At 38.0% G+C, this 17,405-nt stretch overlaps 2 protein-coding genes across 2 annotated transcripts in view; both read left to right on the plus strand.

Annotated features, from left to right (window-relative positions):
• MS3_00004422 (uncharacterized protein) overlaps positions 1-2,586 on the plus strand; it is a 63,328-nt gene extending 60,742 nt beyond the window's left edge. Inside the window, exon 10 of the mRNA XM_051212335.1 lies at positions 860-2,586. Within this exon, the coding sequence (XP_051072508.1) occupies positions 860-968 (109 nt within the window). The 3' untranslated portion in view covers positions 969-2,586. The remainder of the gene's footprint in view (positions 1-859) is intronic.
• Positions 2,587-6,669: 4,083 nt separating this feature from the next.
• PPP1R8 (Nuclear inhibitor of protein phosphatase 1) lies at positions 6,670-16,851 on the plus strand. Its single transcript, XM_051212336.1, has 6 exons — positions 6,670-6,769; positions 6,805-7,029; positions 7,077-7,137; positions 7,173-7,379; positions 14,976-15,422; positions 16,026-16,851. The coding sequence occupies exons 2-6, from the start codon at positions 6,974-6,976 to the stop codon at positions 16,539-16,541; spliced, it is 1,287 nt and encodes a 428-aa protein (XP_051072509.1). The 5' UTR covers positions 6,670-6,769; positions 6,805-6,973; the 3' UTR covers positions 16,542-16,851.
• The last annotated feature ends 554 nt before the right edge of the window (positions 16,852-17,405 follow it).

The following is a 17,405-nucleotide window of genomic DNA, read 5'->3' on the forward strand; positions in this document are numbered from 1 at the left end:
GGGGCTCCTCAGCAGTGCACATCTACGATCCCGTCTCACGAGATTCAGACTCAGGAATTATCAGTCTCGTGCGTGAACGCTTAACCTTGAGACCACTGAGCCACTGTATTGAACAAAATGATAACCACTTTATTCAATACCATATATTTACTTAAAATAGAGAGTTCTTGCCAAAATAGATGAAATATTTTAACAATATTCCCGTTTTTAATCATCCAACTTATGTATATCCAAACAATGAGCATAAAAGGTTTCTAATCATTCATTATCAATCATTCATATTCACTCACCCACAAATGTTTAAGAATGGTTATGTTTCCGTAACATTATTTTCTATTGTAATAAATATTTGATGAATGAATTTCATAGTAATCGCCTGTCATTTTCTCATATATTATAGGTGTTAAATGTACAAACCATCTCTTTGATTCTTTTAAATTTCCTCAGTAATTGTATCTGCTATAGCCTACTAGAATTTTATGAAGGTTCTTAAGTGTTTCCGGCTGACAGTCACAATTACTCAATTGAAAAAAATATCTAAAATAGGAATTTGTATAACAATAGATCTATATTTAATAGTTCAGATGTTTTAGCAACTAGTCATTTATGAAATGCTAACTAATTAGGACTTTGTTAGACATAGTAGTTACTTATATACCATGAAAGTTCTTCAAAACGTTTTGATTTTTCTTGATAATTAATCAAGAACGTAGTCAAATCTTATCCATTTAGATATCACATAATGTTTTTTCTTATGATATCAGCTGATATAAATTTTAGTTAACAAATATATCATTCAATAACATTAAATATTCCTTTTTCTACCTTCTCTTATTTCAATAATCATTGAATATAACAGTGGCGTTCTAGGCTGTTTTCTGATACCATTCTTTACAAATTGTTGTAAAGATGTTAAACATGAATGTCCATTCTGTGGTACAGAAATTGGTATGGTTAAATGTATCTAAATGTGTTTTTTTTTATTTACTACTGGACAATGAATAGAAATACTTATTTGATTGGAAATCACTTACATCCTATGAACACATACCATATTTGCGTTTCATAAATATTTTTACTTATGTTCTGTGGAGAACAATTTTTATTCAAAGTAAATACACTAATCTCAACCACAAAAAAATCATGTACCACTTCGAAGGTGTTGCCATTTTATGAAAGAAAGAAAGAAACCCCAGAGACTTTTTTAAAATTATAACTCAAATACTGATTTCTTATTTCGCTGTATTATGTATAAATCAAAAATGAATAGTAATCTGTATCTAATGATATTATAACCATAAAATTCTATTAAATATTCAACATTTAACATTTTGATTAATGATTGTAAGTTTATTTCTTACTATTGAAAAGTGTTGATATTTTAATAAACAATAATTTTTTCATTATTATTATCATTATTACCATTATGGGATTTGCATCCGAAATTGTATCTTTGTGTTAATGTGATATGGCAACTTGAACTGATGTATGTACGTACGAAGTTCTACGTTGTTGACTGACTGACTGATATATATATATATACTCATGAAACTATCCTATTTTTTATATTTTCTTCTAAATATTTCATTTTAATATGGAAACAATTCGTTTTTTGTTTTAAAAAAATTGAAAATAGAAACAAAAATCATATTTGGTATTATTTAAATTGAATTGAAATGTACTTCTTTCTCTTTTTTTTTTTACTTTTCATTTTCTTTACGTATGATGTATCTGTTATTTAATTGTTTGCCTTTAATAACTTCTTAACTAAATGTATTTATTTATTCAATGTATTCTTTTTTAATGATCAGATATGTATGAATGTTTTCATAAAGTACTAATAAATTTCATAATAATTGTAATTCATCTATTTCTTATAGTTTACTTATTGCAAACAGTTTTAAAGTTTCGATGGTTTCACTTTCTCAAGTTAATACTATTTATATTAAATAAAAGAGTAATATAGTTGCTGGGTAGTTTACTTTAATTTTTCAACAAAAAGAAACCATGGAAAGAAAATACCGGCACCAAGACTAGCCTGTATAATTTGTGCTCAACAGAAGTTTAACCGAAAAAAATCTCTGCTTTTGTTGTTGTTGTATGATTTTTTTTTTAAAAAATAAAAGATTTATCACTATGGATCAATATATTTACTCATTTATTTTTTAGTGGAGAAATGATATACATAGTCTGTTAGGGATTCTAAAGAAAACTATTTTGATAATGTCTCATCATTAATTGAAGATAATTTCATTAACTAGTTTTAAGGTTTTGTTTAAAACTATCTCGGCTTATTACGGAATATCAGTGGAAAACATATCTAGTTGTCTTTCAAAGATTTTCAATTATATATAAATGTTGTTAATTAAGAAAGTTTCATCTAGCGATGGACGTCGTTTAAGTGCCTAAGATTCATGACGATCGTATTTAACTACAAAATATGACCACTAAGAATAAAATAAAAGATAATGACAGAGTAATAATCAGCTAACTAACAAAACTTCTCATTTATGTTTCTTAAAGTACTGACATTTCCAACAGTTGAGGTATACCACAGTCTTACTAAAATCGTGTAACATTACTTGCAAGAAACTAGACAGGCAATCAGTTTGGCGTTGTAGGATATTAGAATAAAAGTAGACTACTTCAGTAAACTACTGCATATCGAGAATGGGAAACTGGAGTTAACAGAGAAGAAATACGAGGTTAGAAGCATAAACTATGCTGGGATTCTTGTTACGACAAAATCGAACAGTCTTGAACTCAAAGATCTTCAAGTATCGTATCAGGAAGGAAAACAATAAAGGCAGCTGTATCGGTGAATAAATCCCTAAACCAAATAGTTCTGTAAGTCGTTGGCATTGATACTGGCCTGATTAGTTCACTGGGACACACCTAGCTAAGGCTCTAGGTCATGCATCCACGCCTGATCACGAGTGAGTACGCCATGATACGCATCTCTTGCGATCGTTGACCAACTCAGACAAAACCCTTCCTGACATATCGATGGTCTTTCAAATATATCTTCAAACGTCTTCGTTTCTGACTTTTGATTTGACTGGGTTGGCATACTTCGATTATAAGATTCTTAAGTGTAAGGGCGTTATCAGACTCCGAATACCTGCGGCATCTTTACAATAACTGATAGGAGAGAAATTCCATTGTAAAAAGGACAAATGTTAATGGTAAGAGGTTACTAAGGCGACTGTTCATAAAGTTATCATGTAACAGTATATTGTTTAATGCGAGTCAGCCACTTACTACAAAAGTGTCAATCGTGACGAAAGGCTGTTTTATTTTTTTGATTACTCTTTTGCAATGAACATCTAATCAATATCTCTCAACGCAGGTAAGCGTATTATCACTCCCAGAATGTGCATACATAGATTCGAAATTGTTTAGTGCTGTGACTCGGTTAACGAAATCTATCTCATAAACACTTTGTATCAGAATTTAATATCTAGTTATCAGGTGTAGCGGATTATCTAAAAGGATTGTTCTAGAAAGCAAACGCACTTAAAATGGGTCTAGACTAACCTTGGCCAGATTTTACCACAAATGTCGTGAACCCAACATGAAGGGATATAGTATATATGATTTCATTCGGTTATTTTTAACTCAATTTACCACCCATGATTCGACCTTAAGCATCACAAAGTAGGATATCTACTTGGGACAGTACACGAAAAACCGTTTAAAACTCGTGTGAACTCTTTGAGGTTATAATAACTAAGTTGCCAAATTTTCAACACGAAGTGAAAAGGCGGTAGCCCCTTTTGCTAGGTCGGAACTCAAAAGAGCTCAACATCCCTCAAGATTCCGTGTATTATGGTGGATTTTACTGAAAATTTCAATCTAAAATCACTTGTTCCACCTTTAACCTGAGTTTTTACCAATCTTATTTAGAAAGAACAAAACAAAATTTAGGTGTCTTTCCACCCAGGATCTCCTAGTACTACTTATAGTAACAAAATTACTATACACTTATAAACCACAACCTGATCCAAAAAAATAAATTATAGGCAGGACTAAGCTGGCAGGCCAGTCATCCTTCATAAGTTAAGAGAATCTTCCGAAAAGTAACCAAAGGCTAGATCTCAACACGAACTAAGTCACAATTGAGTTCTTAATAGGCAAGCAACTTCCAGAAGCAGTATCAACAGTTAGCATCTGTAAGCTTTATAGAATTGGACAAAAAATGGATTCTGTAAGTACGTAGAAATGCTGCCTCTTAACAGTCACCTCTACTTTGGTTGAAGAAAGAAACCGAATGCTGGAAAACTCGCGCAAACTAACTGGACCCGCAATATATATCCATGAGGATCTCATGCCGGTTGATTGTATTGAGAGACGACCGACAGATATAGAACTAAACGAGCTCCACCCGAACGGTGAGAAAAACCTTTTACTTCAGGGTCTCCTCATTGTACAAATTCAGAGCAAAATGGTCCTCAAACCACTTTGATAAAAGAAAGCCCTTCACAGAACTGAAGGTGTGCTATACAAACGCCTGCAGCCTTCAAAACAAAATGGCGGTGCTCAAGACAATGATAGACATAGAAAATTCTGATGTCATTGCCATCTCCCAAATATGGTCAATGTCGAAAGTGTGTGATAGTAGAATTCAATTGATTGATGTACTTCCCAGTGGAGCTGATAGATGAAACCTCAGGAAAAGTGGGGTTATACCATACACGAAAAGTACCTTAACCATACAAACTGTCGAGACAGTGCACATGACTCAGGGACACGTGAATTGGAACACCGCAGGCCGAAATTTAAGTGGTAAGTTATTGAATTGGTTGTAGTGAACCTCAGTCCATAATTTGTAGTAGATGACTCCCTTCTACACAAACATCAGTCCCGGTGTAATGGGGCTGAAAGCGTTACAATAGGCTACTTCAATTCACCATATATAAACTGGGGAAACTTATAAGTAGGGTTATCAACAATATCATTTGATTGGAAATTGTTGGAAATCACAATCGCTCTAGCTTCATTCCAGCATATTAGGGATCCCACCAGATATGAACTATAAAACTTCTCATCTCTCTTGAGCCTAATCTTCACACACGGTGATGATGTTGGTCAAGGGACTTTCCTCCTACTTCTGTGGAGAGGTGATCATTCTGTCAGACTACTCAAGTCTATGGCTGAAATGGTCTGTCGAATAGTTGCGTCGTTCATCCTAGCATATGGATGGCAGACATGAAAGCAATTAACTCTGTAGCATCAGCCGAAAAATGGATCTTTGACTCAGGGTCATGGACTCATTTCGGGCAGTTATACAACCACGTAACTCAATCATATATGCCCTGAACGGTCCCAAAGAATAAGAGGCACGGCCGTCCTTGGGTTGACCGAGATAGCCGACGTTTACTAAGACAAAAGAAGAAATGTTGGAACATTTCTATCAGTCTTGGCAAACCAAGTGTGCCGAACACTACAGGTCGGTAAGAAATATGTGTATAACTAAAATCCGGGAAGCACAGTGGGACTATGAAATGCAGTTAACCCAGTCTTGTAACCAAGCAACTTAAGGGACTATTCTCGCATATAAATTACGGAGCAAGGGTGCAGCATTACATTCCCGACCTAGTTACGGAAGAGAGTGGATCTCAAGCGATAGAGAATGATCACAAAAACGCAGAGGCTATGACAAACTATTTCGAGACAGTTTTACCCACGAGTATCTTCTAGACGAAGAACTAGACCCAAATATAAAAGTCAATAAAACGTCTGCTAATCGTGTACTTTGATATGGACAATTTACTTTAGGCTTTTGGCATTTTATACGAGAAAAATTCAACAGAACCGGATGAACTACACCCCAAAATCTTGAGACAAATTGCACAATATATTCCTTCGTCACTAACTGCGATATTCAATCATATCACCAAGGTGAGTTACCCACGAACTGAATGATGCAACTATCACTCCAATACACAAACTAGGACCAACATAACTTCCACCGAACTACAGATTTGTTAGTCCCACCAGTGTCGTAGTTAAAATACTGGCAAGAATGATCTAAAAGATAATAATGGCATTCGTGGAAATTAAAAACTTATTAAACGGAAGAAAACATGGCTTCACAAAATATTTATCTTACACAACAAGTCTCTTTCTATCAAAGGAGCAGTAGATAGAGGTTCTAAACAATGGGAAATCAGTTGATGTAGCCTACACAGACTTCAGCAAAGCATCTCACAAGATGCCAACAAATACACTACTCCTGGAGCTTCAAAATCTAGGCACTGACTGGACTCATCTAAAATGGCTTAAAGATTTCCTGGTAGGTCGTAGACAGAAAGTGAGAATAAATTCCAAGTGCTTCATCTGGAGACCAGTATTTAATGGAATATCGCAAGATTCTGTTCTAGGTCGTCTACGTTTTCATACCGTGTGTAAATGAGCTCCCAAGTATGGTTTAGCCCCCAGTGCTAATATACGCTGATGATGTGAAAATCTGACAAGAAATAACAGGAGACACAGATGCATTCGCACATCAAAGAGTCTTAGGAATTCTGATTGACTGGCCTAATAAGTGGCTGATGCCTATCAACGAGGCAAGGTGTGTCTACATACACTTCATGCATATAAAATCTAGAAATGATTATGGACTTGAAATATCCTTTATTTTCCTTCCTACCAGATTGAGACGATTCAGAGGACATAGCGGGCAATTAGAAAAGCCAAGAACGAACAAATCACATGTGACATACCGGTTTACACACCGAGTTATCAATACTTGGAATCCATTACCAAAGTAGTGTTGCCCTTACCTTCAATAAACTCATTCAGAAAAAAACTAGACACTCACAAAAACGCACTAGAGAAGGAATAACACAGGCCATAGAACTCCTGTCCTTACCACACAAATCTGAATAACTTGGATTGAACGTTGAACGGCAACCGTAAATAGTTTTGAGGCTGGCTTTATGTATTACATCGCTACGGTCTCATTTTTCTCATGAATAATTCTAGGCCAAATGAGTTGCTAGTTAACAATTTCAAGATACCTAATTGGTAAGAGCTTTTGCTACAAAGCTTTTGACACTTTTTCTGAAATTTAGGTCAGGTAAACCCCCGCCAGGTCTTCATCTAGATGTGCTCAAAGATGGGAAATTGATTCAGGTAATTGGTATTCTGTCTGTAGCTAAATAGCATAGAAACTTATAATAGATGAAAAAAGCTGTTACTTTTTTGGCAGAAACAAACAGTTATGCGACTTTGCCGTGGATCATCAATCATGCTCACGTGTGCATGCAGTTTTGGTATGGCACAAATTCTTGAGTCGTGCGTTCCTAATTGACCTTGGGAGTGTCCATGGAACTTTTATTGGGAAAATTAGGTTGGAACCACACAAACCTCAGCAGGTCAGTTTTATCTACCTTACATCTACTGGTCCCTTCTTTTATAACAAGTCTGAAACTGTTGGATTTAGATTTGTGTATTAATAACAGAAGCCCAAGTGTCTGTGTTAGTTTTTTTCTGATAAGATTCTGTAAGTATCTAGTCTTATCCTGTATAAGCCAATTGAAGATGTGGATATCAATCCTTCCACCAATAGGTTGCAAGAGCTGGTTACCTGGTGGGAAAACCTGTTTGCATCAAATATTTTGTTCATCCTTCAGTTTCCAGCGTGCCCGCTATGTCCTTCAGTTTGTCCAAACCTACTTAGAATAAGATAAGTCGTTTCACATCCGAAAGTAATTATGATTAGGGTACTAATTAATACATTACTTAGTACCCTAACCATAATTACATCCCCTTTTAATCTGTAATAAACCAGCTTAAATAGATCCAACATTTCTTTATATTAACTCATCGTGAGCCTACACTGGTATCTTCCCCACCCCTTACATTCAGTTAGTTTGGTATATTTTTAACATGGAGGCTTGATTCCCAGGGTTCGTTTCGTTTACATTTATTTTATGTAACCGTAGTTTCATAGAATACTTAACAGTTTCTTCGTACTTTAGCTCACAAGTTCGACTATTTGTAATCAGCGACTTTGTTGTATATAAAAGTTTGGATCTGTTCATAAACGCTCGTATTCAATGGATGCCGTCGAAGCTTCGATTTAAATATTGATCTTGCAATCACACGTTGAGGCTTTTATCTCATTAACATGTTATACAAGTTATTGTTGTGAGACTATAATTTATGGACGACCGTTATTGTGACAGTTCCACGTAAAATGTGGTGTTTGTGCTGCAGTGGTTGTGAATATATATTTGTGTGTATTCCTAATTTTAACCCAGTCACTTATTCCACAATATAACCAGACTGTTGTCGAGTTATAGATGCCACACAGATGGAAACTACTTCCATAACTTATGTCAGTTGTTAGGAAAACTCGATATAGAATCATTATATAAGCATTTGGTGTTTTTTTACCGCTTAATTTTAGCAATTGAAATTGGGATTAGGATGCTGGCAATAATTTTCAAAAAGTAAAGTCATTAAACGTTGGCTGTTTCAGATTGGTACTTACAGGAGTTCAATAGTTTAATTTGTCATCAGTCAGTCAGTAACAACGTGGAACTTCGTACGTACGTACATCAGTTCGAGTTGCCACATCACATTAGCACAGAGATGCAGTGGTCGATTCAAATCCCGTAGTGGTAGAGGTAGATGAGTATAAGCAGTAATCGGGAAAATTAGTGCTTGGAGATATTGTTTAAAGAGTATAATCCAGTGAAATAAATTTGGAAAGAGGAAAAAAATAGAAGGATGAATAAGGAGATCAAAATTTGGGAGAACACAAAGAGTGTATGCACCTGCGCCATTGCAAACGATTTTGAGCCATGTCATTCAGGGTCTCTAACCATCGGTTGCTATCATCTCGCGGTCCCCAACCAGGTAGTCTACACCTACCAACAAGGCTCAGTCCACTTGTCAGTGACTTCATGGACTTGTGCCATGTTTTGGTTTGGCCGCCCCTATCTTCCAACCTACTCCTATACCATTGAGCATCGCGCATCGAGGCAGTCGGTCGTTGGGCATACGTAACACGTGTCCCAGCCATCTCAACTGATGAGCTTCCATTACTTTATCAGTTGATTTTCCATTCTTACCTGGTACCCGTTTCGTACCAACTGCATTACTTACTCGGTGGTCCCAGGATATACGAGCAATGTTTCGAAGACACCTATGATCAAATACTGGTAACCTACGAATATCATCTACTCTTACCGGCCATGTTTCACTGCCATAAAGTAGGACGGGACGAACTGCTGCGCAGTAAACCCGTCCTTTGGTTGATAGACGGATATCTCGCCTACGCCATAAATGACGCAATTTGGCAAAAGCTAGTCGAGCCTTCTGTATCCGTGCTGAGATTTCGTCACACACCAGACCACAAGGACTGATGAGACTTCCAAGATAAGTGAAGCGGTCGACACGCTCAATTACTTCACTCCCTATCACTAGTTCGGGTGTCGATGTAACCCAATCCTGAAGCAACATTTTGCATTTCGAGGGAGAGAATCGCATCCCGAACATGCTTGCATTGTTGCTTAGAGTGGTCAGAAGACTGCATTTTGTCAGCGTCTTCACCAAATAAAACTATGTCATCTGCATATTCTAAGTCAACAAGTGAACCTCCCGGTAGAAGTTCAACCCCTGGAAATTTAGATGAGGAGAGTGTTATCTCTAAAAGTACGTCGACCACAAAGTTGAACAAGAATGGAGAGAGTGGACAGCCCTGACGAACACCACTTGAGGTAATCAATTCTGATGACAGTTCTCCATAAGCTCTCACTCTACCAGTTGTGTTCGAGTAGAGAGCCTTTATAAGGTTAATGTACTTCTTTGGTACTCCTTTCAGTGACAAACACTGCCATAGAACCTCACGATCAACAGAGTCGAATGCCGCCTTAAGGTCGAGAAATACTACCATTGTGGGGCGTCTGAATGTGTGTCTGTGTTCTAGAACCTGACGTAGTGTGAATATGTGGTCTATACAACCACATCCGGGTCGAAAACCAGACTAATTTTCTCTAATCTCTTCTTCAAGAGCTTTGGTTAGGCGTCGGAGTATTATTGAAGCTAATATTTTAGACACTAGTCAAACTGATTCCTCTGTGGTTGTCACAAGAAGACTTTTGTCCTTTCTTATAGACTGGCACAATCAGTGATTGAGACCAGTCAGATGGGATTACGTCCAGTTCCCAAATTCTACCTAAGACCTCAGTTAATCTCACTGCTAATACTGAACCACCATCCTTAAAATTCTCAGGAGTAAACCTGTCAGGGCCTGCTGTTCTCCCTCGCTTCAGATTTCCTATGGCTTTTTCAACTTCGTAAAGAGACGGATGACCTACATTAACTTGCCATTCAGGTTGACTGGAGATCGTGGGAAACCGAAGTGTGGCTGAAGGCCAGTTGAACTGATCCCTAAAGTGTTCTGCCCATCGATCTAATCTCCTGGATTGAGAATGAATAATATGTCCATCTTTCTCTGAGAGTGTTTCGCCAACAGTCGGTTTCCTTAACAAGTCTGAGCAGTCGTCTGCTATTACCTATTGCCGCTGCCTTTTCCATCTCTCTTGCTTTCGCTACCCACCACTGTTCACGATCATTGCGTAGACTTCTTGTCAGCTTGCGCTTAAGCTGACTCCGCTCTTCATTATGTTCAGAACCAGGTGGAATGAGCTTCCGAGCATCTATCAGTGCGATAGATGCTGCTGAGATCCAGTGTTGCTCCCTAACCTTCTGGTTTACCTTACTAGCAAATATCACTGCCGTTTCCACAGCTTTTCGGATATCATTCCATGCTGCCTCGGGTTGGGCATCACATACATGGCTGCCTAACTGTTTTCCTAGTTGTTCCTGAAATATACTCTTAGCTTGACTATCATTAAGTAGGGTCCTCAGAGGTTTACTTGCAGCGTCTTTCCTACGTCCAGTAAGACGCAGACAGATACGCGCTCGTACTAGAGCATGACCTGAATCTAAGCATGTGCTCCAGAATGAGCGACAGTCATACTTCACAAATGTACCAAGAAAGAAGTGAAACGTTTAAAATCAGCAAAAGAGAGTGGATAAATAAGGAATATGTTAGTGAAGAATGATACGTTACTCAAGATATGCGATAAAATAAACCTCAGTTGTCTGTTATAGGTTATGTCATTTAGGTCTTTAAGCATTATATATACAACAAAAAATGATCGGTGCAACGAGGTATATGTGTAGAGCTTATCAGATAACATAAACAGTATCAGTAAAATCATATTACATTCGTTTCATCCGATGCCTCTTACAGTTATTGAAAAACATGAAGTATGCAGCATGATTGCCACATGTACCTAAGCTGAATTACCATTAGACCTTATCTCCTAACATTGCTTCACTGCCTCGTGGACTTGACTCCTATGTTAAATGCTTGGAGAGTGGCCTCCTACGTAGACCACCTGCTTCGGTTTAGGCACCCGATAGTATCCCAATCCACACACAAATTTGTGCTGCTGTATGGAGTACTAGGGGAGGGGCAGCCAAACCAAAGCATGGCATCAGTCCTTGAAGTCATCAACCATAGGACTGAGATATGGTAACCAACTCTCTGTACAGATTCAGAGAGCTCGTTTGGGTTTTGCCAACTTACGTCACCTATGGCAAAGGCGAGATATCCGTCTATCTTCACCCTCCGCCAGATGTTAGAACACCGTCATACTTATCACAGGCCAACAATCGTAGTGTTTCTTGACATCAGGGCTGCCTTCGATTCGTTGGACAGGACTGTTCTCTGGGATTGTCTATTGAAGAAGGGTGTGCCTGAGAAGTTTATTAACATCCTAAAAGCCCTATATACAAACACCTCAGGGAGAGTGAAGGCATACAACCACCTCTCTCCATTGTCCTATTCGAGCAGTGGGGTTAGGCAGGGTTGCCCAATCTCACCATTCCTCTTTAACTTTGCCATCGATGACATTCTGGAAACAGCTCTGATGGATGTAAGTAATGGCGGTGTGGATCTGTTGCCTGGAGAAAGACTTCTCGACCTTGAGTATGCGGACGATATTGTCTTACTGTGCGATAATGCCCAAGGCATGCAATCCGCACTTAATCATTTGGCAATCAGTGTCCGTAGGTATGGTATGTGCTTTGCACCTTCGAAATGCAAAGTACTTCTACAAGACTGGCAGGACCTTGATCCTGTACTCACTCTGGATGGTGAGCATATAGAAGTATTCGAGAAGTTCGTGTATCTGGGTAGCTGCATAAGTGCTGGTGGGGATGTGAGTGATGAGATTAATGCACGTATAGTGAAAGCTAGAACGGCTTATGCCAATCTGGGCCATCTTTGGCGCTTTCGTGATGTTAGTCTGACTGTAAAAGGTCGGATCTACAACGCGTCAGTGAGAGCAGTTTTGCTCTATGCTTGTGAAACCTGGCCTCTCCAAGTTGAGGACGTCAGACAACTTTCTGTGTTCGATCATCGTTGATTGCTGACATCCAGTGGCAACATCATGTTAGTAATGCAGAGGTTCGGCATCGTGTGTTCGGGCACAGAGACGATAATGCAATTGGTGTCACCATCTTGAAACACCGACTTCGGTGGCTTGGACATGTTCTCCGAATGTCGTCCCATAGAATTCCACGTCGTGCATTATCTGCCGACTCTGGGACTGGTTGGAGAAAGCGGAGAGGTGGTCAGTATATGACATGGTGTCGTGGCATGAAAGAAAGCTGCAAAGGGCTGGCTCCTGTCAGTCCTTCACGACTCCCTGGTTGGGGTCCGAGAGATGGTACAACACAGTGGCTAGAGACGTTATCAGATATGGCTCAGAATAGAAGCCAGTGGCGATCATGCTGTAACCTTTTACTTTCTTCATAAAACGTGGTTGTATCTTCCTTAACCGAAAGATTTCTTCTGATTGTACCCTTCTGTTTCCCTACTATTACTATTATTATTACACTACCTTACAAAAATCTCTTCGCTATTGTTTTTTTAAATGTTTTTTACGTTCCCCACTTTTTTCTTTTTCTTCTTCTTAAATTCTCATTGTTTTGTGTGGCGCATATATATTTGGCGCAATCCCGTACCAATATATATGTGTTCAAATAAAATAAATAAATAAATTAATTAATTAATGAACGGACGAGTGCACTGCGCAGCATTTCGTTCTGTTTTACTTAACAGCTGCAAAACGTGGTCATTAAGAGTAGAGAATACCCGTAAGTTACTAGTATTTGATCACAGATGTCTTAGAAAGATTTCTCGCATCCGCTCGAATCACCAGGTAAGTAATAGTGAGGTCAGACGCAGAGTATTAAAGAGTGATGGCAAATCAGTCGATGGGGTTGTAAATCTTCACCGACTGAGATGATTAGGCTACGTGTTATGTATGCCTGGACACCGGCTATCACTGAATGGTGTTGCAGACGGACGGAAGAAAGTTAGGGGCGGCCAAACCAAAACGTGGCATCAGTCCATGAAGTCAATAACTTCTGATCTGAACCATGCTGGTAGATTCAGATTACTTGGTTGGAGTCCGCACAATTATCGTAATCAATGGTTGGAGACCCTGGGTGACATGACTGAGAATCGACTACAATGGCATAGGTTTATACACTCTATCTTTCCTTAAACCATGAGATTAAAATTGCTTTATACCTTTATTTCTACGAACCAATTCTTTCTCCCTACATCATATCCTTATATGCAATATTTTTATATATTAAGACCATTAAAGTAACTGCTTTTATGAATTTGGTGTTCATCTTGTTGTGTTGATGAGGTGTGGCAACTTGGACCGATGCATATATGTGCCTGGTCCTATGTCGTTACTGACTGAGACATGGTAATAGGTATATACTACCTGGTTGGGGTCTGCTTGATTATCATAATCAATGGTTAGAGATTTTAAATGACATGTCTCACGTTCATCTGCGACAGCGTGTTTGCATCCATTCTTTGTCTTCCTCTGAATTTTGAGATCCCGATTTCCTCACAACTTGTTTTGTTTTTATCTCGTTGATTTATATTTTCTTGAATCGTATCTTTGATGTCCAGTCCTTTCAAACACCATTGATACTGTTACTACCTCTACTATTCTGGGATTTGGCCCGATAATTTCATCTCTGCTAATGGGGTAATGCAACTTGAAGCGATTTACATAAGTACCAGGCTCTCTACATTGCGACTGGCTGACAGTCAGCAAATCTTGGTGAAACACCGAATACTAACCTAATATAACTATCCTTCGTCCCATACTTCTAAGTGACTTTCTTTTCTCCACTCAATACGAATAATATAAAGTACCGTTCAATACACATTCTGTTGGGTTTTTACTTTTTCAAGACACTGAAAACAGTATTTCGGGCTAAAAGCTTATTGAATTATAGTTCTTTCTATCCCCATGGATCGTTACCAAGCCTCTGTTCCACTTATACGATGTTATCATCAAATGTGAGAAATGTTTTTAATGAGTTTATGGTCGAATGGTGAAGATTTGTAGCTAAGGTGGATGATTTTGATAAAGTTTTGTTCTCTGAGCTGGATGGTTTGGTCATGGGGCTTTCATCGTTCTTCTGAACGACATCATCAGCACAAAATTTAGATAGAAGTGAAGCGTTCGAATTTCTCCACATGTGGTTCACAGCTTGTCCTGTAAACCTCGATGTTGATCGGTTCTTGTTGACCTTAAACCTGTCATTGTTTACTTCTTTGTTTTGGTTGTATCTCCCATTGGCTTGATTTTTGTTCCTATGTTTGTGCATAATTTTCCTGATTGGTTGATAAATTGGATCGATTTCAGTGTGCTTGTTGATTGATCTGAGTGCCAAGCTTCCAAAAATCACCGTCTGAAATTATTGGCTTACTGAAACCGGTTCTCATAAGCATACGTGACTACAGGCTACATCAGAATCTACCCCCATTTTCCGAGTTTAAGTGTAAAACTTACTGTGATCTTAAAACTTTTCTTAATGTACGTAGTCGATAAACTAATTGTTTTTATTTATAGGTTCCAATCGACTCTGAAATACATTTTGGTGCATCTACTCGTGTTTATATCATCCGTGAACGTCCTAATCCTTTGTACAATATTTCTGGAAATCCTTCGGACCCGAACTCGCAAGCACTAGATGGCAATGGTACAATGGGTCCAGAAAATCGCAATCTGGATGGGTCTGATGCGGCCACAAATTCTTTGGGTTTACTCTACTCTCAGCTTCCTCAATCCGAGGTTGAATTGGATAATTTAACCGAGTTTAACACAGCACATAACCGTCGTATAAGTAGCATGGTTGATGTTGCCTCTAATCCTACAATTCCTACTAACAAAGCACGTAAGAGACCACTGCAAAATGTGCATTTCAGTGACGCAGATGAGGTTATTAATCCTGAGGATGTTGATCCTTCTATTGGAAGATTCCGAAATCTTATACAGGAGACTTTCATACCAAATAAGGTAATTATGACTATCGATTTCCAGTAACGATTAAATGTCAAAGTTTCTTCGTTGTCTCTATTTTCGTAGGGAATTTAGTCGGTCTAATTTATCAGATTTATGTACGAGGTAATGATTCGTGTCATTCTGTTTTAATTTATCCTAATAATGAAATACTATTAGCAAGTGATGTCTAAGCATTTCTCCAATATTCCCATACCACACTGGAAGCTAATAGTAAAATCGACATCCAAAGTAGAATATTTGTCTCATACTTATTTCCATCATTTTTTTCATGATAATTACTATAAAATACAAAACATAGGTTTAAGGTCCCTAAACTACTTTACTTAACAATCCAGCCTCAATTAAAAGACACCAGGTGGTTAATTTACCTTGCCCAAACAAATAGATGAAAGCCTTGTGCAGTTTTAAAATACGGTATTACTGTCTACAATTGAGCAGGCAAAACCATATATATATTGGCAGTAATATCATGCTATTGCTTTTTGTATATGATTGTAGTAGATATTTCAATGTTTAAGGACTCATTTTAAATACTTTTCAAATTTCTAAGGCACATGTAAATCCTATATTGTATTAAATTTTTTCTGTCATTTAAAGCGTGCTAAAGGCAGTCATGAAGGTGCTAGCTTAGGTGTTGCAGCTCCAGACCTACCTGAAACTTTTCGAACAACTGGAAAAAATAATGTAGATGGGAATAACTCTGTTCATAGCTCAGGAAGAAGTTTGATGCACATGAAAAACATATTTGGACCTCATTACAGTCTGGCTTCTAAGCTTGGTTTACCTGTGCCTAATCTTGCTCCAGATGTTGAAAGCGAACCTCAAGAGCCTACTTTACCACCAACTGTAGCAATGCTTCATGCCTATGCACATTCAAGACCTGGGACTTTAGGAAATGCTTTTTCAGAAGGAAAAAATACTGCTGGTGTATCTAGACTGAGTGCCAGTGACATATTAGGGACTTCGAATGAACTGGATGGTGTTTCAGGTGCTAATCAGGATTCTGGACTAGATATGGGTCTTGTTGAAGCAAATTATCCTAAGAAGAAGAAGTACGCTAAAGAAGCATGGCCTGGTAAACGTCCAGGGTTTCTGGTTGGACCTACGACCTAGTATTTGTGCATATTTCTTTTCATTTCTAACAATTCCCGTGGTACCTTATATTTCATCATTCTTGAATAAGATGTCTGCCTTGTATATTCGTTCCATTAATGTTATTAGAAGTTTTACCATAATTGACCATGATATCGCTTTAATAACTGACAGAATGTACAAAACTTTTCTGTTTACTATCATACGAATACCAAGTTCTAGTTTTTATCAATCTTGTTAATTATCATAATTCACCAACTACTTTTGGAGGATTTTGTGCAAGCGTAAAATACCTGATGGTTTTACAAGAAATAAACCACTGTAAATACAATCACATTTTTATTTAAATAATATCCCCATTTTAGTAACAAATATCAGTTTTCTCAAAATACCATTACGAAATTACAATGCTTACTACATCAATAACAGTAAAGATATGTTGACACTACGACCTGAAGATTTACCAGAGATAGTCTCAAGGCAGACCTCATGCATGAGTGGGTCAGGATTATAGTCCTTACGTATTGAATTGCTCCTACATCTTAACTATACCCAGCTAATGACAAATTATGTAGAATGTTTTTTTGATGGAGGAACTACTTATACCTGTTACCCCTCGTCCACCGGCATTCTCCATTGAACTCTGTCCTTGGCAATCCTTCCCAGTTGCTATTCATCCTTTTCATGTCTGCTTCCAATTCCCGACGCAGTGTTTTTTGGTCTTCATCTTTTCCGTTTCTCTTCAGGATTTCCGGGTTACGGCTTACTTCGTGATGCAGTTTAGTGATTTACTCGATGTGTTCTATCCACTTCCAGCGTCTTTTCTTAAGTTCTACCTGAGCTGAAAGCTGGTTTGTTCCCTCTCACAGTAAGCTGTTGCTGATG

The sequence above is a fragment of the Schistosoma haematobium genome, chromosome ZW (genome assembly GCF_000699445.3).
Source record: "Schistosoma haematobium chromosome ZW, whole genome shotgun sequence".
Lineage (NCBI taxonomy): Eukaryota > Metazoa > Platyhelminthes > Trematoda > Strigeidida > Schistosomatidae > Schistosoma > Schistosoma haematobium.

Excerpts from the sequence above, each read along its gene's own strand:
- PPP1R8 (XM_051212336.1), top strand. The coding sequence starts at position 6,974 with ATGAATAATTCTAGGCCAAATGAGTTGCTAGTTAACAATTTCAAGATA. Across the intron at positions 7,030-7,076 it reads AATTTCAAGATACCTAATTG|GTCAGGTAAACCCCCGCCAG; the intron begins GTAAGAGCTTTT and ends TCTGAAATTTAG. Across the intron at positions 7,380-14,975 it reads AACCACACAAACCTCAGCAG|GTTCCAATCGACTCTGAAAT; the intron begins GTCAGTTTTATC and ends TTTTATTTATAG.